The following is a 27113-nucleotide window of genomic DNA, read 5'->3' on the forward strand; positions in this document are numbered from 1 at the left end:
AATACATATGGGCATCGCTGAATAGAATATCGTAGTCATTTTTGTTTATAAACTACATGATAATATTCAAGACTTAAATTAGCATATTAAAATAAATCTGACTCACCAGTGATGTCATTAAAAGGCCTTTTTCCTGCTTTTCTTTGATGCAAAATCCTTAATTAAATCCTTAAAATCCAGCTGGCGCAGCAGATCATGCTCAATGGACAGAATGGTCAACCCGTTCAGTCTATTTTTCTCAATGGATGCCCTCAGTCTGTTCTTAATAATGCCCAACTTGGAAAATGACCGGTGGCATTTGAAATAGGGAGAGTGAGATAAATTCGGAGTGCAATGTCCACGTTTGGGAAAGCACTTTGGAGTTGTTTCTCTCTCAGTAAGACCATCAGGCTTCTTGGTGACAGATCGTCAGTTGTTGTGTCGCAGAATTTAATGAACTGAACAAGCTCATCCTCGAAAACATCCTGTAAATCGGTGCTATATTTTTCTGAAGATTGCGACTCGCTTTGCGTATTTCAGACACAGACAGGCTCTTGAGATGGGTTAAACAGCCAAAATAGTCGCAAGTCTCTGTGTAGGACTTATGTCTTGCTTGCAAAGCACTTGTTAGTTTGTCAATTATGACTAAAAATACCTTGACACGAAACTTCTCAGCTCCAATTAGAATGTGGTCAGGTGCACTGGAATCATCTGCTCTCAGTTTTCTCTTCGCCTGCCGAGTTACCACAGACCTGTATTCCTGTGTTCCTCCCATTCCTTGGCCTGCGTCTCCAGGTCTCCAAACTGGTCGCGTAAACCTGCCACGAAATCTGACAGTGATCGCAGCATATCCACAGCCGTAACGAGATCCACCTCTACCTTCTGGAGGATAGTACTCGTTGTCTGAATTCTTTGTAATACTTTGTTCCACAATATACACAAGAAAGCTGTCTCTAATCGGTTCATTTTGTCAGCCAGAGAGAGCGCCTCGTCACACGTGAGAGCATTCAGAGAATCAGCATCTGATATGTTTATTAGCGAATTCAATATATTTTTATAGTTTACACAGAGAGCTTTGGTGGCCTGGGCGTGAGCGGCCCATCTCGTGTCCGACAGTCCCTTTAAAGTCTCTATGCGTTTGTTAACATTGGGCTCAAGTCCATCCATCATAACCTTCCATCGGCGGGGTGATCCCGAGAAAAGATTGAAGAGTGAACAGATCTGAAAAATGTGGTTGTTTCAGAGCAGCAGTCTACACTGTTCACTCCGACTAAATTGAGTGAGTGGGCTGCACAAGGTATCCACTCAGCCAAAGGATTTACTTCTAGAATACGGGCCCTCTGTCCTTTGTACACACCTGACGTGTTGGATGCATTATCAAAACATTGTCCCCTACAATTATTTATATCAATATTCATGTCATTTAGCACGTCTGTAACGGACTGAAAAAGAGACTCACCGGTATGACTGTATATGGGCAGGAATTTTAAAAAACGCTCAAAGACTTGACCTTCCTGAGAGACATATCTTATCACGAATGTTAGCTGATCAATATGGGTTAAATCTGGGGTTGAATCAACAACAAGAGAGAAGTACATTGCTTTCTGCACCATTAGAATAATTTCAGCTTGAACTCGCTGTCCCATAATTGCAATGAATTCATCACATACAGTGATGGATAAATAGGAAGTAGACCCACTCCCCTGGTTTCCATATTTCTTTAAATGTTTGGCAAGAAAGGGGTCGAACTTGCTGATTAGCTCAAGTATTCCCAAATAGTTGCCATTGTTAGGGGAACCGAGAACTTCATCGCCTCCTCGGAATGCAAGACCTCGTTCTGACAAGAACTGTATAACGGAGACAATTCGTTTTAGGACCTCGCGCCAATACTTCCCCTCCTCTTCGCAGCGCTCCTTAAGTTCGTTGTCAATTCCGTGCACCTGTGTGCGAGCGAACCAGATGAGCATTGCATTTCGATGAGACTGGCTTGACTCATGCTCTTCAGTCCGACAAGAAGCATGTTTCCAATCAGAAAACCCGGATTGAGAAAAGGCAGATGGTGTCCCGCCGAAAAGCCGACAAAAAAAGCAATATACATTACCGGTTGTTGGAGAATAAACTAACCACTCACGGGTAACACTCTCCTCATTATGCAGATTACGCGAAAACAAGGTCTTACTCAATTGTCTGTTCTGATTTTTATACGATCGTTCTGATGCTGTGAATGCTATGTCTTTATTTTGACATGACAAGGATGCTTTTATTCCTTTGCTCACCCAATAGCTACGCCAGTTTTCGGTAACGGGTCCCCAACAAGCTACATCAGTGGATGTGGCTCCACATGCTGCATCTTTCCTCCCAACCGTGGCGCCTGCACCTGCTAGCGGAGTAGTTTCGTCAGCAGCACTGACAGTGCTGATGTTATCAGTGTCTCCGGAGCCGGGTTCCAGAGAAGGCGTACTCGATGCTAACAGGGTTGATGTCGTGGCTGTGCCATCTCTGCCTGGTGACGGCAGGATAGTTTTCGGAGAAGGCGGCCGGGTTGACTGAGTTGGTGTGGCGGGACTTGGGTTAGCATCTGCATCATCGTCAGCATCAGGGCATGTGTCGGGGAAGGGATCGTTGTTGATGTCGGAGCCTGCATCGGTTGCTGTTAAGTAATCATCCGTCGATGTTTTGAAGAAAGAAGTAAGCTTCGGTATTTTACTGAGAACTTCTTCGTTTCTTGCTTTTTGTTGTTGTTTTCTTGCTCTTTTTTACGCCCCACTCTCGAATTTTCTGCTTGACGACATGTTTGTTTTAGACTGAATTTTGATGATGACACAAGAATTCTCGCGACAACATATTTTGTACGTTTACATTGGTTAGATTAACGGAAGAATATCGCAAGACGTGCAGCAATCCTGCGGGTACGTATGTATGTCAAAACGAATTAAAAATTTGTGGGAAAAAAAAAAAAAACATTCCCCTCACCGCCCGGGACTGCAGCCCATGTAGCCCATTGGGTAAACGCGCCCTTGGATATTATTATTGTTGGTAAAATCAACTATTGGTCGATATGGTATGTATGTACATCATAGGGAAGAGTGTCAATCTGATCAACATGCAAACTGCTGTTTGGGTGCAATGTTACATCACTTAATTTAGTCACTTTTCTGTGGTTCCAATCCAAAGCTAAAGTCTGGATTTTGGAACATTTTAAATCAACAGCAGTTGGCTTTACTTATCTTGCTAGGCAGACGGTAACGGTTGCACAGGGTCATTATATAGCAGAAACACAAGGAGACTCCTCCCTGCTGTATAGAGCTCAGGGTCATTATATAGCAGGAACACAAGGAGACTCCTCACTGCTATACAGAGCACAGGGTCATTATATAGCAGGAACACAAGGAGACTCCTCACTGCTGTAGAGCACAGGGTCATTATATAGCAGAAACACAAGGAGACTCCTCACTGCGATATAGAGCACAGGGCTATTATATGCACCTTTAGCTGCTCCAGACAAAACTGGCACCAACCCACCGTACTGTCCATAGCCCAGCTCCCAAACACAATCTAAAAGCACCCTCCCCTTGGCCTGGAAGCTAGGTCTCTTATAGAGCCCATGATTAGGTAATGGGCCACAGCTGATGTGATTGCAATGAACCACAGCTGCAGCTATACCCGTCTGTAGGGCCGATGCTGCCCCCTGGTGGACAGCACCCAATTCCCTTCCTAGCATCATATGTTAAACAGGCAAGAGCTTTGAGGATATGCTGTAGGGCACTCAGAACACCTCCAGTTATTGCATTACTAATGAGATGGGAGAAATACCACTGAGGCATAGATGGATAAAACTTGCTTTGCATAACTGGATTAAGTTTAAATGATCTAGTGTAGATCACCCTACTATGCATCCTATTGAGGACTCATGGGAAGTGGACATGCAAGGGCAGAAAGAGGAGAAAAGCTCTTATTAATTGTGCAAGTATGCAATGGGGAAAGCTACAATAAGAGGGGAAAAGACATGGCTCCTTCAACCTGCTGGTCTGTCATCTCCCCATGGTTTCTTCTGGATCCTGTAATAGACCTAGCTGTATTAGGAAAGAACAGAACTGACACAGAGGGCCTCTTACAGTAAGTTCAGCTGAAGCACAGCTGCAGCAAGTGTGGGGTGGATATCTGCAGATCCTCAATATCACTCTTCATCACTCAACATGATTACTGTAACATTGCACATATCAGATTTTACAGGATAGCGCGCTATTTAAAAATACAATAATATATCAACTCTCTTTTGCAGACTACACAGCTGTGACCTCACAGAGATGTCCTGTGAAATTGTGGCCTCAGCTCTCCAGTCATCAAACTCACCCCTGAGAGATCTGGACCTCAGCTACCATAACCTGGGAGATTCAGGAGTGAAGCTGCTCTGTGCTGGACTGATGAGCCCAAACTGTAAACTACAGACACTGGGGTGAGTAGTTCTGTGTACTGTGTGACCTTAACTAAATAAAAATTAGTGATTATGGCTCTGTGCAGTGAAATATATGAAGTGCTTTCTCTCTGTTTACTCCTATGTCCACCAGAATTCTTTCTTTGTCCACATTGTTCTCATCCCTCTCTTCTAACTGCTTTAGCACAACAAAGAAAAGCAGTATAAACCCTCATGAGTCTTAGGGTTGCCAGGTTTGTGGTTCTTGACCAGAATGTAAGTTTTCAGTAGAGTCTGTAGTGTCAGGTCACAGGTGATGACTGAATGCTGAATGCTTGACTGACATTGTAAAATGTTGACCACTTCAGTACGGTAGTATCTTTCACGTCGATCATAACATAACAAAAATGACATAACATAACATAACGATGAGAATAGGCCATTCAGCCCGACATGCTCACCGTTTTACTACCTACCACTAGTGCTTGGTTTACCTACAAACTAGATAGTATCCAGCATTGTATCAAGCCTGGTCTTGACAACCCCCAGAGTTTCTGCCTCTACTACATGACATGCGCCAAGCTATTCTACACAGTGACTACTCTCTGTGTGAAAAAATACTTCCTAACGTCGGTGCAGAATTTACCTTTTGCTAATTTCCTTTTATGCCCCCTCGTCATACTAACAGAGCTGAACCTGAAGAATCTCTTGTAGTTCACTTTGTTGATCCCCTTTATGAATTTAAAAGACTCAATCAAATAACCCTGAGTCTACTTTTACTAAGCTTGAAGAAGTTAAGCATCTGAAGTCTTTCCTCAAAACATTTATCTTTCATACCAGGAACCAGTTTGGTTTCCCTTCTTTCAACCTTTTCCAGATCCTCTATATCTTTCTTGTAGTACAGTCCCCAGCACTGCACACAATTCTAATAAAGGTGCAGATAAATGTTTTCTCTTTATTTAAATCACAGCACAAACAAGAAATGGCAATAACCTCAATTGTTTAAAAAATAAACTTAAAAACTGCTGATGTTTAAAGTGCTTGACAAACTCAAATAAATAAATCAAACTCAAATAACTCAAATAAAAGTGTGCGCTGCTCCCGGAGGAGTACAGGGCGCGGTTTCACACACACACATTAGTGATGCGCGGATCAGCTCTGACGTCATCCGAATCCACATGTACGCAATCATCCACCCGCCACCCACCCGAACAAATTATTTATGTGATTTAGAGACCCGCACCCGATCACACATTACCGCTATTTCTCATTATGTCGCAGCTGTTGCATATGACATACCCAGCACTTGACTCGTCATTCTCTAAATCGCTCCCACACAGAACTTTTCTGCCCTTCTATTTTTTAATTCTCCTTTTTAAATTTTCTCTCGGATCTTTTTTGCCTCCATTGCTGCTTAAGACAAATGGACGCCGCAATTGGCGCAACGAGAGTCTAGTCTGCTAATTCGCGCCTGACGAAAAATGAAGCTTAAAATATGTTCACCTTTTAGAGAATGTAATTAATATTTTCCTCATTAATGACGTATTATTTCACCCACCCGCAACCCATCCGCTATTAATCAGAATGTTAATTTTTATGACTCCAACCGCCCAATCCGCAGATTAACCATGGTGCCCGCGGATATGGTAAATTGTAAATGGACTGCATTTATATAGCGCTTTTATCCAAAGCGCTTTACAATTGATGCCTCTCATTCGCCAGAGCAGTTAGGAGTTAGGGGTTAGGTGTCTTGCTCAAGGACACTTCGACATGCCCAGGGTGGGGTTTGAACCGGCAACTCTCCGACTGCCAGACAATTGGTCTTACCTCCTGAGCTATGTCGCCCCCATAACTGCGATCCGCACATCACGAATAAAAAATCAAGAAAATCAGGGTCAGAGCCAATCAGAGGCAGAGAAGGGGCGGGTCTTCGCAGAATGCGGGTGGGGGGAAAAAAACAACGCAACACACACAGAGAGACAGACTTGCTAAATGTCAGGCGCACCGGTGCGACCAATGAAAATGTTTAGTCGCACTTGACAGATTTTTGGTCACACGTTCAACCACAATGGTCGCACTCTGGAGCCTTGATTTATACTCACTACTATCCCAGCATCCTGTTGGCTTTTTTTTACTGCAACAGCACAGTGCCTAGAACCTGAAAGGTTTTGATCAACTATTACTCCCAAAATTGAGCACATTCCAATGTTGTTCCTCCCATAAAGTAATCTAGCCTGATGTTTTTATTTCCCTCATGTAGAACTTTACATTGAGCTGTATTGAGTTTAATTTGCCAGGTTTTCACTGACTTCTGGATTCACTTCTGTCACATATTGCAGTCTTCATCCATACCCATGATTCACTATCTGCTCTGCACTCTAATGAAATCCATACTTACACTAGAGCTGCCGCGGTTACTGCATTACCGTGGTAACACAATCACGTGTTGACGACAGGGAAACTTAATGCTACAGGGCATAGGTGGCTTGCTGCCCTAGCCACATACGATTTTGAAGTAAAATATCGCCCTGAGAAGGTCAATGTTGAGGCTGATTTGCTTTCCCGAAACAGGACACTGAGACGTGGAGAAACCTTTCACAGGGTGATGTGAAGGCGATTTGTAGTCGTGTGCATGTGCAGGAGTCTAGTGACAGTGATGTGCACTTGGCAGACAAACTAGGTGTTCCAGCAGAATGTGTTCCTGAGCTGTATGCTTTTGCAACTCATCTCAATTTGGGTCAGCTAGAACAGTTCACCCGAGAAGACTTGCGAAAAGCGCAGCTAGAGGACAGTGTTCTCAGAGTAGTTAGAGAGGCTTTGAACACAGGTCAGTGGCCGGCAAACTAGAGCTGCCGCGGTTACTGCATTACCGTGGAAACGCAATCACGTCACGTCCACCGCAGAGTCAAGCTGATCACCGCTTCACCGCTGGGCTGTTTTTTTCCCGTTTACTTTAGGCCAATTGTTTATGTTCCAATTTTTGCTTGTAAAAGTTGTGATCTGAAATAAATAATTATAATTATAATTGTGTAGCCTATTTTCTTCACTCCATGTGTTCGAAAGTTTTCACTCACAGTTGCACAGTTAACGTTTTGATCGGAGAAAGTGTCACCCACAACGTGCTTTTTGGCTGTGGAAAAAAGGCTGTTGGCTATGGAAAGTTTTCGCTTCAAATTAGGCTAAAAACATGGATCTTGTAGCGAAACCAAACGTTACTTCTCCTGTTTGGGAACATTTTGGCCTTGAGCCCGATGAAGATGGAAAGCCAAAGAATTTGGATTTGGATTTGCATTTGCAGCAAGAAAATCAAGGTCACGCGAGGAAACACAACTAATCTAGTATCGCATCTTATACGTCCGTTATACGATGCAATGAAAGGCACCCCATCTACCTCGGGAGGTACCGGCTTGGCACTACGTCAGTTAGGAGTCTCAGAGGCATTTGCCAGAGTGACTAAATACAACCGGGACAGCAACAAGTGGCGAGCACTTACAACAACTGTAACAAAGTATTTGGTTGCGGAGCTATGCTTCCGTCCTTCGACAAGCAGTATGAACTGTCGGACAGAACCTATATTTCGGAAACAGCCATTCCAGAAATGTACTTGAAAGTAAAAATCGTAGCTGAAGGTTTAAATTATTATTTTTTATGGCGGTTACCGCAACGGTTTGAATGGCTTCGCTAATTTTTGCGGTAAGGAAAAAATCAATACCGCGGCAGCTCTAACTTATACCCCACTCTCTTTCTCATGCTGACCTTGTGGTGAAGATGAGTTGTATTCCTTCACATTACACACCTGTGTGTGCTACAGGGTTGTGGCGTTTCTTAAGATGTTGAGCATAAAATCAGATATTATTACTGTTGGTAAAATCAACTATTGGTCAATAGGGTATGTGTGTACATCTTAGGGAAGCGGGTCAATCTAATCAACGTGCAAACTGCTGTTTAGGTGCAATGTTACATCACTTAGTTTTGTCACTCTTCTGTGGTTCCAATCCAAAGCTAAAGTCTGGATTTCAGAACATTTAAATTCTACAGCAGTTGGCTTTACTTATCTTGCTAGGCAGAGAGTAGAGGTTGCACAGGGTCACTATATAGCAGAAACACAAGGAGACTCCTCACTGCTAAATAGAGCACAGGGTCATTATATAGCAGGAACACAAGGAGACTCCTCACTGCTATATAGAGCACAGGGTCATTATATAGCAGGAACACAAGGAGACTCCTCACTGCTATATAGAGCACAGGGTCATTATATAGCAGGAACACAAGGAGACTCATCACTGCTATATAGAGCACAGGGTCATTATTACTGTCCATAGCCACGCTCCCAAACACCATCTAAAAGCACCCTCCCCTAGGCCTGGAAGCTAGGCGTCTTATAGAGCCCATGGTTAGGTAACAGGCCACAGCTGCAGCAATACCGCTCTGCAGGGCTGATGCTGCCCCCTGGTGGACAGTACCCCAATTCCTTTCCTGGCATCACATGTTAAACAGGCAAAAGCTTTGAAGATATGCTGTGGTGCCCTCAGAACAACGCCAATTAATGCATTACTAATGAGATGGGAGAAATACCACTGAGGCATAGATGGATAAAACTTGCTTCGCATAAGTGTATTAAGTTTAAATGATCTAGTGTAGATCACCCTGCTAAGCATCCTGTTGAGAACTCATGGGAAGTGGACATGCATGGGATTAATTGTTAATTAATTGTGCTGCAACATGATGAACAGACAAGCCAACTAATAAATTACTTTCCAGTGCTTCCTCAGGAGGTATGTGAGAAGGGCATCCAATTGATCTGGCGTAATCTGAATTATGGAGTGAAACATTCAGGCGAAGAGCCACTTCCTCCAAATGGCTGATCACTACAGGGTCAATCTCTGTGATGCAGCTACCTGGAACAAACTGTCAAAGCATCCACACAAAAGAGCACATAATGAGGACTAGCATTTTCAGCTAGGTCAGCCAGGCTCAAGCCTCTGGCTATCTCTTGCCTGTATAGGAACCAACAGTTTTCTATTTGGCTCAATTCTGAAGATATAACTAGAACTAGATTAATCATTTTTAATACAAATGATTCACACCTACATCCTAATTATGATTTCATACCGTAATGGAATGTCTGCGACATTCCATTCAGAAACTGACATGGCGAGCTAACCTAAGTTTTAATACCTTTAAAGGTTCACACAAAGTAAGGTAACTCAATACAGTTTGATGTTTTAGGATACAAACACTGTTTCTAATCTATCTAATGATTACATTTAAATGTTTTTCATAGCCTATTGCCAACTGGTGAAAACTTATCACGATACTGTACATTTGTAGTGTAGTCAGGTTATCCACTAGGTGGAGCCCTAGGCTTTTCGAAACAGGATATACCAACCAATGTAAGACGTCAGTGAGGTAGTGAGGTAGCTTGTTCAGGAGATTGAGTGCAGCCGTACTGTATGTATGCCGCAGTTCTTTAAGCTCCAAAGTAAAGTTTATCAAACTCTTTTATGTGGTCCCTGTGTTATTTCCCTTCTCAAGTTATCATTATCATATCATTATTCTGCAGTTCCCGTTGAATGTCTTCCCTTTTTGATCCTGTTACATTCCCTTGCTCTGTGAGTCTGCGTGCATGTCTTAATCCTGCAGGTGGAGCTGATTGCTCTATCAAAAATATGCTGTTAGTCAACATTAGACTGTTTTCGATTACATACATTTGGATCTTTGATATGCACACACATTACAGCACCCAAAAAATACTTATGGTAAAAAAATGTGCTTACATATCACCAAAACAAACTTTTATTTGGCAATGTCTCCCAAAATGTTTATCAAAATCCCTCACCTTTCGTTGGAAAGAAAGCAAGGGTCATTCTGAGTGTTTATCCTGAAATACGTCACTCAAGCTGCACCACCTAATCAAAAAAATAAAATCTGTATTACGTTTTGCCCTGCTCTGCCCTACTAACGTAAATGTGGTAAAAAGCAACCGGTGTTGAAGCAAGGCATGTACAGTGAATCTATGTAATCTGGTATCGATCAACCAATGGGAATGTTGTGACACTATGACATATTTTCATTGACAGCCCCCCCTCATTAACATTTGGATGAAAAAATACAGAAATACAGAATTATATATATATACAGACATAAATTAATTTAAACATAAATAAGGAAATAAATATATACAGAAATAAATGAATCAAGCAATAAATAAATATGGAAATAAACATCCACAGAAATGAATGAATCAAGAAATAAATATGGAAATAAATGCAAATACCCATTTGTCAGATTTTGTCTATTAATTTATTTCTGTGTACATTCATTTATTTTTTACATTTTCTTGCTTTTGGATTCATTTATTTATTTATACATTAATTCATTTATTGAGTCATTTATTTATTTATTATTTTAAAATTTTTGGTCCTCCATATACCTGTAGTACCAGTCAATGGCAATAATCAGTTGTGGTGTTTCTCTGCAGCCAGTAGATGGCGCTGCAGTGTATTTCATTTGCCGCCTTGGTTACAATATTAGATGAAGATTGAATGTTTTTAAAATATAAAGATGTTTGTAGACTGAAGGTGAGGTAAAGTACACCATAGTGATCATACTAGTGCTGTTTCTTGTGTTTGCAAATGAAATATGTTTGCAATCATGTTGTGTCCCATGTGATATCATCGCAACATGGAACAGTTTTGTTAATGAAATCCTTGCAGGAAGCCCCCAACCTTGAGTTGAATTGGCTCCTTATTTTTAGTTATTTTTATTAATTGAGCCAAGTGATAACCTTTTTTTTGTGGATTAGTCGGAATACTTTATGAACATAATTAATATAAACTCTTCCTGTTTTTGTGTGTACTGTGTACATCCCAGGAATGCACGTACTTTACAAATAGGAAATTCCACATTTATCTGCTGCCAAGGTGCACAGTGTGACAATCAGCAGTGAATTTCAATTGTGTGTGTGTGTTTGTCTGTGTGTCTGTGTGTGTGCACGTGTGTGTGTGCGCATGTGTGTTGTGTGTGTGTGTGTATACGTATGCATATTTGTGTGTGTGTGTGTGTATACGTATGTGTGTTATGTATGTGTTATACTTATGCGTGTGTGCGTGTTTATGTGTTGTGTGTGTGTGTTTCTGTGTGTCTGTTTCTGTGTTGTGCGTGTGTGCGTGTGTACGTATGTGTGTTATATGTGTGGTGTGTGTATGTGCGTGTGTGTATGTGTGTGCATGTGCGTTGTGTGTGTTGTGTGTGTGTGTGTATATACGTATGTGTGTTATGTATGTGTTATACTTATGCGTGTGTACGTATTTATGTGTATGTGCATGTGTGTGTGTGTGTGCGCATGTGTGTTGTTTGTGTGTGTGTGTGTGTGTGTGTACGTGTGTGTACGTGTGCATGTTTGTGTGTGTATGTGTGTGTGTGGTCTCTCCACAGGCTGGGTTGGTGTAATCTCACAGATGGCTGCTGTGATGTTCTGGCCTCAGTCCTGCGCTCTCCTCACTCAGAGCTGAGAGATCTGGAGCTCAGAGACAATGAGCTGCAGGATTCAGGAGTGAGAGCGCTCTCTGCTGGACTGGAGGACCCACATTGTAAACTGCAGAGACTGGGGTGAGTACAAACACAAACCCCTTCAATCAAAAAGCCCTATTAGTTTATATTAATGTGTGTAAGGTGTGTAACACACTGCTATGTGTTTGATACACACAGCCCTGTTAGTTTATATTAATGTGTGTAAGGTGTGTAACACACTGCTATGTGTTTGATACACACCGCCCTGTTAGTTTATATTAATCTGTATAAAGTGTGTAACACACTGCTATATGTTTGACACACGCAGCCCTGTTAGTTTATATTAATGTGAGTAAGGTGTGTAACACACTGCTATGTGTTTGACACACACAGCCCTGTTAGTTTATATTAATGTGTGTAAGGTGTGTAACACACTGCTATGTGTTTGATACACACAGCCCTGTTAGTTTATATTAATGTGTGTAAGGTGTGTAACACACTACTATGTGTTTGACACACACAGCCCTGTTAGTTTATATTATTGTGTGTAAGGTGTGTAACACACTGCTATGTGTTTGACACACACAGCCCTGTTAGTTTATATTAATGTGTGTAAGGTGTGTAACACACTGCTATGTGTTTGACACACACAGCCCTGTTAGTTTATATTAGTGTGTCTAAGGTGTGTAACACACTGCTATATTTTTGACACACACAGCCCTGTTAGTTTATATTAGTGTGTGTATGGTGTGTAACACACTGCTATGTGTTTTACACACAGAGCCCTGTTAGTTTATATTAGTGTGTGTAAGGTGTGTAACACACTGCTCTGTGTTTGACAGGCACAGCCACTATTTGATATTAATGCATGTAAGGTGTGTAACACACTGCTATGTGTTTGATACACACAGCCCTGTTAGTTTATATTAATGCATGTAAGGTGTGTAACACACTGCTATGTGTTTGACACACAGCCCTGTTAGTTTATATTAATGCATGTAAGGTGTGTGTGTCCTCTCTGCAGGCTGTCAGGCTGTAGAGTCACACAGAGAGGCTGTGATTCTCTGGCTTCAGCTCTGTGTTCAAACCCCTCACACCTGAGAGAGCTGGACCTGAGATACAATCACCCGGGAGACTCAGGAGTGAGAGCGCTGTCTGCTGCTAAACTGGACACACTCACACTGCTGTAAGTACAGAGAGTTTCCACAATGCACCTCACACACACACACACACACACCTGAGAGAGCTGGACCTGAGATACAATCACCCGGGAGACTCAGGAGTGAGAGTGCTGTCTGCTGCTAAACTGGACACACTCACACTGCTGTAAGTAAAGAGAGTTTCCATAGTGCACCTCACACACACACACACAAAAGGAGTTGGGGGGGGGGGGGCATGGAGGGCACTGTACAAACCAGCGTTACTCAAGAGAGTTGGGGATCTCCTGTGGAGGGTGCTGCACGGGATCACTGCAGTAAATAAGATGTGGTTGTTGTAGTTAGGGGTTTGATCAGGGACACAGTGATGGTGGAGTTTCAGTATTACAAAGCAATGGAGAACCTGAGTGTGTTTCAGAGTGTGTGTGTTATAAGGGTGTTTTATGTTCAGTGGAGGGAGGGGAGATATTTTTGCACATGGAACAGGGTGAGTGAATGGAATAAGTTTCCTTTCTGACAGATTTGTGTTTTTTTCATATGATTGTGGTTTTGTGTTTTATTGTACCTTTGTTTTTATATATGTGATGTCATTGGTGTGTTAAGAGTGGAAATAAAGGATGGTTAAAATTCAGAATTCTGTTCTGCTGTTCTTACAGTGTGGACCATGGAGGAGAGAACAGGACCAAACCAGGACCCAGGAAATGTGAGTGTGTATCGACACAGAACACTTTGTATAGATACACACTCTGCTGTGTGTGTGTGTGTGTGTGTGTGAGAGAGAGAGACTTCTCTCTTACACACATAAACACACAAACAGAAACACACACGTACACAAACACACACACAGAGGTACTATGACAGTCCTTTCTCTCTCACACACATAATAAGGTGAATATTAATAATGATAATTAATCTCATTAATGTCTCTGGTGTGCAGACGGCTGTCAGCTCACACTGGATCCAAACACAGCGCACAGAGAGCTGTCTCTGTCTGAGGGGAACAGGAGGGTGACACACACACCGGGGAGAGAGGAGCCATATCCTGATCATCCAGAGAGATTTGAGCGCTGGTGCCAGGTTGTGTGCAGAGAGAGTGTGTGTGAGCGCTGTTACTGGGAGGCTGAGTTCAGTGTGTCTGAGGGGTGGGGAGGGGTTGATATAGCAGTGACAGATAAAGGAATCAGCAGGAAAGGAGAGGATTATGACTGTATGTTTGGATACAATAAAAACTCCTGGAGTCTGGGCTGCTGTAATTACGGTCCCTCTGATAAACTCAGATACTCTGTCTGGCACAATAATAACCAAACAGACATACCTGCCCCCCCCTCCCCCTACCGCAGAGCAGGAGTGTGTGATGATGATGATGATGATGGTAGAGGAGTGTGTGTGTACAGGGTAGGAGTGTGTGTGGACCGTCCGGCCGGCACTCTGTCCTTCTACAGCGTCTCTGACTCTGACACACTGACCCTCCTGCACAGATTCCACACACACTTCACTCAACACAAACCCCTCTGTGCTGGATTTAGAATGTGGAACTCCTCAGTGTCCCTCTGCCAACTGGAGTAGACACACACACACACACACAAACATGCACGTGCACACACACGCATACACACACACACACACGCACGTATGCATACACACTCGCACACATGCACGCACACACAAATACATACGCTTATGTACACACACACACACACACCACATTCATATACCCACTCACACACACGCACCACACACACTCATACACACATACACACACACACTCAGGTACACATAGACACACACACCCACATACACACATCCACACACACACACATACTCTCACATACACCCTTGCTTTCTCACACTCATGCACACGCACTCACACACCTATGCACGCACACACTCGTGCACACAAACTCACACTCTTACACACACATACACACCCTCTCACAACCAGTCACTCACACACCCAATCACACACATGCACACACACACCTACACACATGAACACACACAATCTCTCGCACACACAAACACACACATTCACCAGTGCACTCTCACGCGCACACACACATGCATACATATGTACACATGCTCATAACCGTATGTACACACATACTTTCTCTCTCTCTCATACTCAGTCACTCACACACACACCCTCTCTCTCACACACATGCACTCACATCCACAGTCACACACACATTCACACAAACGCACGCACACACACACAAACTCATGCACTCACGCACGCACACATACATGCATGCAGAGACACAAACACGTGTCAACACACACATTCACATTCCCATACGCATGCACACACATGTATAAACACACACACATTCACATTCCCATACGCATGCACACACATGTATAAACACACACACATTCACATTCCCATACGCATGCACACACATGTATAAACACACACACATTCACATTCCCATACGCATGCACACACATGTATAAACACACACACATTCACCAGTGCACTCTCACGCGCACACGCATGCATGCATACATACACACGCTCATAATCGTATGCACACTCTCTCTCTCTCTCTCTCTCTCTCTCATACTCTGTCACTCACACACACACGCACCCTCTCTCTCACACACACACACTCATATCCACACACATTCACACAAACGCACGCACACACACACAAACTCATGCACTCACGCACGCACACACATGCCTGCAGAGACACAAACACGTGTCAACACACACTCCACAGTGTCCCTCTGCTAACTGGAGTAGAGAGACACTCCAACGCATGCACACACACACACACAGACATATATATACACACACTCTCATGTACAGATACACACACTCAATCACACACTCACACATACACACACACACACACACTCACGTATATACACACACACACTCGTATAAACATACACACACACTCAATCACACACTCACACATATATATATACACACTCATATGCACCTAGACTCACACACATGCACTCACACATCTACACACACTCTCGCACAACCAGTCACACACACACCCTCTCTCTCTCACATACACTCCATCACACACACATACTCTCACACACACCCTTTCTCTCTCAGTCATGCACACGCACTCACAAATACATGCACTCATGTTTACTCATGCACACGCACTCACAGACCTATGCACGCACACTCTCTCACACCCAGTCACTCACACACATGCACACACGGACACACACAATCTCACGCACACACACACACGCGCATGCACACATACACGCACTCATACACACACTTTTTCTCTCACTCACACACTCACATACAGTATACAGACACACACATTCGCAAACGCACACACACACACATTTATGCAATCACGCACAAACACAAACGTGTCAACACACACACATTCTCATTCCCATGCGCACGCACGCACACACATGTATAAACACACACATTCTCTTACCCATACGCACACACACACATACTCATGCACTCACACATGCACACACGCATACACATACATGCGTGCACACACCATATACACATACACATACACACATACAAAAACATTCTCATACCCATACATACACACACAGACACATGTATAAACACACACACATTCACAAAGGCACTCTCACGCACACACACATACACATACATACACTCATTCTCTTGCACGCACACACACTCAAATAAACAATCACACACACATTCACACATGCGTGCACACGCACACACATTCTCTTACCCATACACACACACAATCCAGGCACACACATACTCATGCACTCACACACATACACACACATGTTCACATCCACAGTCACTCCCACAAACGTACGCATGTATGCACACACATTCATAAATTCACGCACACAAACACTCTCACCCAATCACACACACACACACTCATCGACACACTTGGAACCTTCCTTGACCAATGCCTTACCAGTGCAATTTCAGCTGTGCCCAATATTATATATATATATATATATATAAAATCTCACTACAGCCTAACTCCTGTACATAAGAGTATTATCTTTTAGCAGTTCAGGTTAAGCACTTGCTGTCTAAATGTTTTTTTTTTTTAACATTTTAATACATTTGTATTGCAAATGTTCAAGGTGTGTTAATGTACTTTTGATTATTAAAACATTAATATAACATTGAGAGTAATAATGCCGAAAGATGGCAGGGTAAAATGTATTTGAAGTAATAATTCTATCTCCTGTATCTGCATCTTTTTTAAAATAATTCAGTGGCAAACTCCTCCACTTAAATGTGCATTTTACTAGTTTTTACAGTTGCTTTCATTCATTTTCACAAGAGTTCCAATGTGCAAATTTCTGTTGGCAAATGCAGCTGATAGGGAGAATGCAGAATGATCACTGCAGTGTACTTATTTCCTTTCATTACTGTAAACAATGATGGATTGAGTTTCCTTATTAATTCTTTTAGGATTGTTTTTTTTTTTTTGCTTTAATTTTCTGTATTTTCAGACAATAATATGCAATGATTAAACCTGAATTATTAAAATATCAAATGTTTTGCTGTTGTGATTTATTATTGTGTGATGTATTGAACTCCTGTGACACAGTAGTACTTATTTCATATTCTGTATGGGATTATGTTTGGGCTCAATTTGAGTAGATCAGCATGGGGCTAAAATCTGCAGTTGAAGCAATGACATTCATCTACAGTAGTGGAAATAAAATCCATTATAAGAGAAGTTGTGTAGTGTCTGATGAATGCTTGCTTCTGTTGCTGTAGTGTAACCACAACTCAATACATTTTGAAAAGGCACTGCTTGTCTATTGAGCTGGTATGTTTATGTTACCTCTCAAATAAATAGTTTTCCTGTAGGTTTGAACCTGGATCTGCTGCACATCAGTTGAATGGATTAGACCACTAAGCCAAAATCAGGGCAGAAGTGTGGTTTGCATGACATCCAGTCTCTGAGATGTTCCTTTGACCCTACAGTTTTTCTCATTTTTTCAGATGCATTTCTGATATCTGCAGTCACACATTACAAATGCATTACAGTATGTTATGATTGCTTTGGCTCAATGTGGAAAACTCAATTTGCCAAACTGACTGGCAAAATTCTTACCCTAAGACACTAATTGCAGTACCTACCCACAAAGTGCACAACTCTAAATCACACTCAGTTTTCACAATACAGTCGTCTCGTATTAGTACAATGTTCCAATGCTTATTGCTAGACATGCAGATTGTGAAATGAAGTCAAGATGTTTGCAATTCTGTCTCATCACTTCCAGCAACATTGCCCAGGTGAGTCGCATTGCAGCACGATTGATAATCCCAACATAAAAGGCTGTTTTACAGCACTACATTCAGCAGTGTCTGACAACATGGAGCAGCCCAATGCAGTTGGTACTGATGGACGGGTCATGGCTGTGGCTGAGGTTGTGGTCAAGCAGGTAGGAGAAATATTGTTGTATCGAATGAATTTAGAGCCACAGTGATTGACCATGTCATAAATCCAAGCATAACAATGGGAGAAGCTGGAAGGATTGTAAGGCCAAACTTTAAAATGTCAACAGTGGCATCTAATAAGAGCTTTTGGACTGAACATTGATAAGCCAATAATTTACTGCAAAATGTGATACTGTAATTACATTACAGGATTGTTGTGTTGGTGTCATTTTATATTATTTCTGTTCCGTGACGAGCCTGTAAGCCATGCTAATCATTTTTATTAGAGACCGCGCAACTCTGCCGGCTTATTCCACATGGGGGAAAATTGCGTTTGTGTTAGGTATTCGTGTGGCAATGACTGTTCTGTCTGTTCTGATAATGTGATTATTTTTCTTCTATCAGATAAGGCCTGCTGGTGCAAGTTTGTAATGTTGCATTTGTATGTGTTATTTTTACTGTTTACGTGTCAAATGTCTAGAGTGTAAATGTTTCTGTTTAAATGATTAGTTGAATAACACATATCGCCGCTATTTTCACCGACCATGTTAAACATACTCACTCAGCTCCAAAGGCATGCTGATGTTAAACCCATATTCCAATCTGTTTGGAATGACACATTCTGCCTAGTCTGTTCAAACATCAGACATTTTTTTAACTCTACATATTGTTTATGCCCTGCACCTGAACAAATTAGATGTGCCCATTCTACTGTACCATCTCCTTTGTAAGCTAAGAAGTTCCTTTCAGCTGACTACATCAGAATCTGTACTACTGGCATTTTATGAAAGCTGAAAATGTACAACATTGTTAATCAGAAATGATATCTGGGTGGGTAAATTGCTGGGTATGCTGTAGAACATACTTTGTCATTGATTTATAAATATACCGGTATATCCTGGGCTTTCACTGATGGTTTAATTGTGGTACATATAGCAGTGGTCTGATATGCATTCTATGTTTGCAGTTTGCTTCTACCTGACTGCTTCCCCCTAGCTGGGAAACAGAGGGGTACAACCCCCCCAGCAGGGAAACAGAGGGGCACAACCCCCCCAGCAGGGAAGCAGAGGGGCACAACCCCCCCAGCAGGGAAGCAGAGGGGCACAATCCCCCCAGCAGGGAAACAGAGGGGCACAACCCCCCCCAGCAGGAAAACAGAGGGGCACAACCCCCCAGCAGGGAAACAGAGGGGCACAACCCCCCCAGCAGGGAAACAGAGGGGCACAACCCCCCAGCAGGGAAACAGAGGGGCACAACCCCCCCAGCAGGGAAACAGAGGGGAGAAGACTCTGGGTCATCCCACCATGGATGGCGCAGGAGAGGTAGCAGGTTTTAGCAGTTTGCTAAGGTGGTCTGGGAGGATGGACAGCGTGGGAAAGTGTGGAGGACCGATCGCTCAGTGGGTCAGACAGGTGGAAGATACCACAAGCCAGGCTTAGCTTCCTGATCAGGGCCAATTATGACACCCTGCCTTCTCCTCAGAACCTGCGCTAATGGTTTGGTGTGGATGAGACCGTCTGCTCTGTGCTGCACCCAAACGAGGCCCATGCACGTTCTGTCAGACTGTGAGACGGCTCCAGCACAGGGACACAGCGCAGGCCTCCGGCACAGGGACACTGAGCAGGTCTGTCAGGCTGTGAGACGGCTCCAGCACAGGGACACAGAGCAGGCCTCCGGCACAGGGACACTGAGCAGGTCTGTCAGGCTGTGAGACGGCTCCAGCACAGGGACACAGAGCAGGCCTCCAGCACAGGGACACAGAACAGTGCTCCTTATATGGCAACGTGGTCTACTCGGGTGAAGGTGGTGCTCCTTATATGGAGACGTGGTCTACTCGGGTGAAGGTGGTGCTCCTTATATGGAGACGTGTTCTACTCGGGCGAAGGTGATGCTCCTTATATGGAGACGTGTTCTACTCGGGCGAAGGTGGTGCTCCTTATATGGAGACGTGGTCCTCTCGGGTGAAGGTGGTGCTCCTTATATGGAGCTCACCCTCCCATGGGAGGAGGGGGCAGAAGCAGCCTATGAGCGGAAACGCCTGAAGGTCTCCGACCTGGCAGCGGAGTGTGAGAGTGTAAGGAGTGTAAGGAGGTCGGTTAGAGAGTGACATCCAGTGGAGGTGGGACGCTGGGGGTTCACCCGCCAGTCAGTGCTCTACCTTCTGGAGAACACGGGCATGGCAGGGGCAAGGCTGAGGAGGGCAGCTAGAGGGCTGGCCGAGGAAGCAGAGAAGGGGGGCTGGCTCAGAGAGGGGGGGGAGAGTCGGCAAACACCCACTGCACCCAAAACAACAGCAGAGGGTGGTAGCTGGCCTTCTAGATCAGTTTGAGCCTCTTTGTGTTCCTGGAGTAGAGGCTCCCAGCCTAGCACACACAGGTGTAGAACAGGACACCGGCCACAATGATCTGGTAGAACATGGCCAGCATCCTGCTACACACACCGAAGGAGCGTAGCCTCCCCAGAAAGAAAAGCCTTCAGTCTAGTAGGGCCTCCAAAGACACAAACCACAGTATCAAACCATCTATCTATATGATCGGGTGAACATGGTGTATATGTGTTTGTGTGTGTGTTTGTGTGCGTGTGTGTGCATGTTATGCATGTGCGTGTCTGTGTGTATTGATGCGCTGTGTACGTGCTCTGTGTGTACAATAAAAATGAGCATCTTCAGTGCATCAACCAGTGCAGTGTTTCTTTGAAATTACACCCCCATCCTCATGCTAAATGGAATTTAATAAAACCATTATGTGCCGTGGCAGGAGCTTGAAATAGTCGAAAATATCAGAGTATTTACTTTTGCTATCAGACCTGTGGGCTGTATTGGAATACTGGAAACACAAAGTGGATGCTTTCCGCCATCCGGTGGTCTTGTGACGCTACTACAAGGGACTGAACTCCAGAGGGTGAGACTCAAGGCTGAAGTTGGGAGTTTCTAAAACGTTGACTGCTTACTCCGGTTCCCTCTGTCTAATATAACATTTTTTGTAAAGATCTGAAACTAGGCCCTAATATAGGAAATCAGAATGGGGGAAAATATTTTTCATGGCACTGTACATGAGGTAGACAGGTTTCCTTTAACAGGCTTTAATATAAGGGGCACCAGGGAGACACACACTACACAGCCTGCAGAGGAATTCTCAGAAGTTTGCTAATGCCACACACCAGTATGGAGTATATTATCTTAACAGGAGCGAGCTACTTGTCTGAGTAACTTTTTCCCTGTTGTAATTACATCAAACACCCATGTGACAGAGCCACAGCCATGACATGACCTTATGTTTAGTCTTAAGGCTTTCCTTTAAAAAAAAAATCAGCTTTGGTATGATAACAAGCCTACACATTAATGGATTATTTTACTCTGCTTGGATGAGAAAAATAAACATTTACCAATTTTTCAGCTTGTGCGCATGTATATTTTGTAATGGAATAGAGCACAAAAGCTGTTTTTCATGCCGGAGGAAGACCTTTCATAAGCAGCTCTGACATGCAGTCATATGAGCGCCCAAGGGGGATCGCTAGAAAGCTATGAAACGCAGATCCCTGTCTGACTGAACCCTCCCGTACCCTGGGCAACACAGGCACCAATCGTGCGTCGCCCTGTGGAGCTACCGGCCACAGTCGGCACTGGCACGGTCCGGATTCGACCCGAGGCCGTGAGGCTCATCCATGCACCTCAGCGTGGGGCCTTAACTGAATGCGCCATCCAGCAGCCCCAAGCCTAATTTCAATAAAATTACACCTTGCCAGCATCTTGTTATGTTTCTGTTGTCGCTTCACTTTTCAGTTGACTATCTGCTTTTCTCCTGCACAATCTTTGTTTCGGTTTTGTAGTATGGGCGTGGTTTTCTCTTTCTCTCTCTCTCCCCTCAGCTGATCACTCTCACCTGTTCTGGCCGCATTCTCATGCACTGGCTAATCACACATTTCATTCACCTGTTCCCTGTTTGCATGTTCACGCTCCATTCAATTATCTCTCATTTCACTCACCTGGTTCTTTTGGTATACATTCTCTGTTTCCCTGTTCTTCCTTGCCAGATTGTGCCTCCTGTTTACAGTGCCTTTCCAGAGTTTACCTCTCATTAGTCTGACTCGTGTTTTGATCTTGCCTGTTTACCCGACCACCGATTTTTTGCCTGCCGACTTTGTTTTGCTGATTCCTGTTCTGACCTCCGCCTGTTTAACGACTTCGATTTTTGCCCCGGTGGATTTTTCTGGTTTTTGATCTTTGCACAAACTGACTACGAGACTGCCTGCTGTATTGTGTACCTTTGAATTAAACATCTCCTTCGGGAGTTTCGACACTCAGTTGTACAAGTCTGCATTTGGGTTCACCACACCCCAACCCGTGACAGAACAATCTGGCCAGTATGGACCCAGCGGACCCAGAGCACCAGCGCAACGCCCTCGCCAGCCAAGGCAGCACTCGTGGGACGGCACGAGCAAGCCCTCCGTGAGATCCGGTATTCGCTGACGGCACTCGCTGGTCAGGTGCAGCAGCTGACCACCCGCCTCCCGGCTCCCGCTCCCGAAGCCCCGACGGCTCCTCCCGACCCGGTCCAGCTCTACACCCACGCAGCCCTCCTGCCCAGGGAGCCGCACACTCCTGCTCCGGAGCGCTACGCTGGAGACTTGGGGAAGTGCAAGGCGTTTCTAATGCAGTGTTCGCTCGACCTTCAACCAGCAACCCACCACTTACAACAACGATGGGAAAAAGATTTCTTGCATCGTGGGGCTGCTGAAAGGATCTGCATTAGACTGGGCCACAGCAGTTTGGGAGAGCCAACCTCCTACAAACTTCACCTGCTCCAGTTTCGTTGCAGAAATGCGAGAAGTCTTTGATCGCCCCGTTTGCGGGAGAGACTCTAATCCACGCCTGCTGTCGATGCGCCAGGGCACGCGCAGCGCGGCGGCATTTTCAGCTGAGTTCCGGACTATTGCTGCGGAATCAGGATGGAACGACACTGCGCTCCAGGGGGTCTTCAGAGACGGGTTTGTCCGAGGCTTTGAAGGCTGAACTGGCTGCAAGAGACGATCCCGACAACCTCGATGCCCTGATCGCGCTGCTGGCCATCAAGCTGGACAACCGCCTCCGTGAGCGCCGCAGAGAGACGGCCAGACGCCAACCCTCAGCGAGCCCTTCAGCGGCCAGACGGCCAGACGCCAACCCTCAGCGAGCCCTTCAGCGGCCAGACGGCCAGACGCCAACCCTCAGCGAGCCCTTCAGCGGCCAGACGGCCAGACGCCAACCCTCAGCGAGCCCTTCAGCGGCCAGACGGCCAGACGCCAACCCTCAGCGAGCCCTTCAGCGGCCAGACGGCCAGACCCCAACCCTCAGCGAGCCCTTCAGCGAAATTCAGTTCCAGTCCCGGCACCCCCGAGTTCGACCGCGCCCCGCACGCCCAGCGAGGAGCCAGTGCAGCTTGGAAGAGCCCACCTCACGCAAACGGAGCGTATGCGGCGAATCAGGACGGGACTTCGCATCTACTGTGGCACAGCCGGTCACGTATTATCCTCCTGTCCTATTCGGCCAAAAGATATTAGAGTGGGGACCCTGGTGAGCCGTACCACTTCCCCTCCTACCGCCCAGTCTGGCCCGCTGCTCGATGCCACACTGGTTCAGGACCAACAAGCATCCATCGAAAGGCAAATAAACACTCAAGAGAAGTAAAAATCATCTTTTTAAAAAATGAAAAAAAAAGAAAACAAAAAATAGAATAATAATAATGACAGCATTGCTACTAAAAAAAAAAAAAAACAGGGATTGAAAGCGAGAAAAAAAGATCATTTAAAGAAAAGTAGACGGGATGGATGGAATTGAGAGGTAAAGTTGTATGGAGGGATTGTGGACTGTGTGGTGTATGCGGATTTGTGTGTATGTAAGTGTGTGTGTCATATGTAGGACTGAATATGTAGGAAGAACTCGGATGGCATGGCAAGAGAAAGTGGGAATTTGTTGTGAGCTTATCTGGGTATATTGGGCCAGGGAAAAATAAAGTAAAAAAGGAGAAGGTGAAACTGTAATGAACATGAAAGGTGAGTGTGTATGCATCAAGTTAGACTGTGTGTAAGTGTGTAATGTGTATGAGAGAGAGGGAGAGAGACTTTGACTTTTAAAACCCCGTTTATTATTAATCACACAGTCTTAATCATTTTGCAGCCCCAGAACCAAAACCCCAACCAAACAGAAAAAAAGAAACCAACTCCAGCCCCACACACAGAAAACACTTAAAACTAACACCACTATCCCCATGTCTCCTATTCACACCTTCAATTCTAGTGTATTGCCCACTACTGCACACAGGACCTGCTGAATACCCCACTTATCCTTGAACACAGGCAAATCATTCATCAGCAGATAATATTCAAACTCCAGCCGTATCCTTGCTCGGAGCAGAAACCGCAACCACATTAACACCTCTGTTGCGCCTGCTCCCCTTAGCTGGTGCTTCTGGGTCACCCATATGGCCAATTTGGCCTGGCCCAACACAAAATTGACTATCTGGATTTTCCCCCTCATAGCCTTTGAGTAAGTCATACTATAGATAAACAGACACTCCCCAAATTCAACCCCCAGTGAGTGCAGTAAATGCTTTAAAAACTGAAAAAGTGATACCAGTCTGGGACAGTCTAGAAATAAATGTTCTACAGTCTCCTCCTGACCACAGAATATACAATTCTGGCTGATACCCGGATCAACTCGGTTCAGGAAACGGCCTGTGGAAACTGCTCTGTGGAGTATCCGCCACTGCAGATCCCCTGACCTCTTTTGCAAAGGAGGCCTGTACAGAGTCCTCCATGCAGGACTCAATTCGCCCTCAACAGCGAACCTTTCCACCCACTTCGAGGCAGGCAGGGACGCGAGAGAAGCTGCGTGTGTCACTTTCACACACCACTGATACAGCAGCTTCCTCGGCGCCTCCCGGACACAGACCACCCCTCAGGCCCTCCCCCCCAGGAAAGGTCCTTGAGTGGGCTGGACTGAAGGTTGTATCCAAAGCTCAGGACACAAAACTTCTGAGCCAGTCAATCCACCTCTAGCCAGTGCCTCCTCCACCACCTCCCGCACGTGAGGATGAATACAGCTGGCCAGGCCGCCCAGCAACTTGTCACATCTCCTAACAGAGTGGACACCCAGATCCCTTGCCAACTCCACAGCAGTTTTCCAGCGCCTGTTCTGAATGTCCAGAAGATGGATGAGTCTTATTACCCCACCTCTAGCAAAGGTGTGGAGGGACAGTCCAGACTGTAACGCCGCTTCAGGAAAGAGGGGATTAAAAAACAGACACTCCTGGAGCGCAGAGTCCCTTGTGACTGCTTCCTCCCGCCCCTCTACCTTCAGCAGCCCCCAAGCCTTGAGCATGCTGCAGTAAAAACCAGGCAGTCCCTCTGTGCGGAGCCTGGAAATGTCCATTCTGAACAGCTGCCAATCACAGCCCAAACCCCCCACCTTCCTTAGGAAAAAGAAGGCTCCTGGCCCCCAGCTCAGCTCGGCAGTGTACAGCAGTCTCTTGGCTGCCTGTAGCCTAAAAGCTGCCACTCTGCTGCAGACGTCGACCAGACCCTGCCCCCCCTCCTCCACAGGCAAATAAAGTATTGCTGGGCGCAGCCAGTGGTTCCCGCCCCAAAAAAAGGACAGCAACACTGACTGAATCTCTTTCAGTAGTCCTGGGGGAGGATCCCGGCAGGAAAGTCTATGCCACAGCAAGGAGGCCACCAGGTTGTTTAAGCAGTGGGGGGGCGACCCCCTCCCACCGCCCTGCCAGGAATGCTTCACATTTCCCCAGTTCACCTTTGCATTAGAGGCTTTTTGAAAGACCTCTAAACTTTCACCAATGGCATCCACATCCTGTTGGTCTTTTATAAACATTGTGATGTCATCAGCGTAAGCGGACACCTGTACCCTGTGTGCAGGCTGAACAGCAGTGAAAACCATGCCGGTCATTTTTCGTCTTACCATGCACAGCAAGGGCTCGATTGCTAGGGTATAAAGCATCCCTGACAGTGGACAGCCCTGGCGAATCCCTCGCAAAATTGTTATGGGATTGCTAAGAGCATTGTTCACCTTCACCAGGCTTGTTATTTTATTATACATGACCTTTATTAGATCCATAAAAGAAGGTCCAAAGCCAAAAGCAGCCAAGGTCTGGAACAGGTACCCATGATGCACTCGGTCAAATGCTTTCTCTTGATCGATGGAGAGTGCCCCCAGATTGATGTTGAGAGACTCACATAGAAACAACACATCTCTGATTAAAAAAATGTTATCGAAGATCATCCCGCCCGGTACAGAATAGGACTGATCCTTGTGTACTATGTAAGATAAGCTCTCGCTGAGCCTATTTGCAATGGCTCTGGATAGAATCTTATAATCGGTGCATAACAATGCTACCGGACGCCAGTTCTTTAGGTCTTTTAAGTCCCCTTTCTTTGGCAAGAGTGTAATTACTGCTCTCCTGCAACTCTGAGGCAGCTCGTGGTCCCTTACTGACTCTCTTACCACCTCAAAAAAATCAGGCCCAATCACCGACCACAATCTTTTAAAAAATTCCGCAGGCAAGCCATCCAGTCCAGGAGTTTTTCCTGGAGACATCTGCCCTACAGCCCGAGTAAGCTCCTCCAATGTCAAAGGAGCTTCCAGGAGAGAAGCCTGCTCTTC

General features: G+C 44.9%; 1 protein-coding gene across 1 annotated transcript in view; it reads left to right on the top strand.

The window, feature by feature from the left end:
- The window catches only part of LOC118218905 (NLR family CARD domain-containing protein 3-like), a 31026-nt gene extending 16398 nt beyond the window's left edge, over nt 1–14628 (top strand). The window contains exons 5-7 of the mRNA XM_035401656.1: nt 12930–13091; nt 13719–13765; nt 14000–14628. Coding sequence (XP_035257547.1) covers nt 12930–13091; nt 13719–13765; nt 14000–14628 — 838 coding nt within the window. The remainder of the gene's footprint in view (nt 1–12929; nt 13092–13718; nt 13766–13999) is intronic.
- Nucleotides 14629–27113: the final 12485 nt, after the last annotated feature.

The sequence above is a fragment of the Anguilla anguilla genome, chromosome 19 (genome assembly GCF_013347855.1).
Source record: "Anguilla anguilla isolate fAngAng1 chromosome 19, fAngAng1.pri, whole genome shotgun sequence".
Taxonomy (NCBI): Eukaryota; Metazoa; Chordata; class Actinopteri; order Anguilliformes; family Anguillidae; genus Anguilla; species Anguilla anguilla.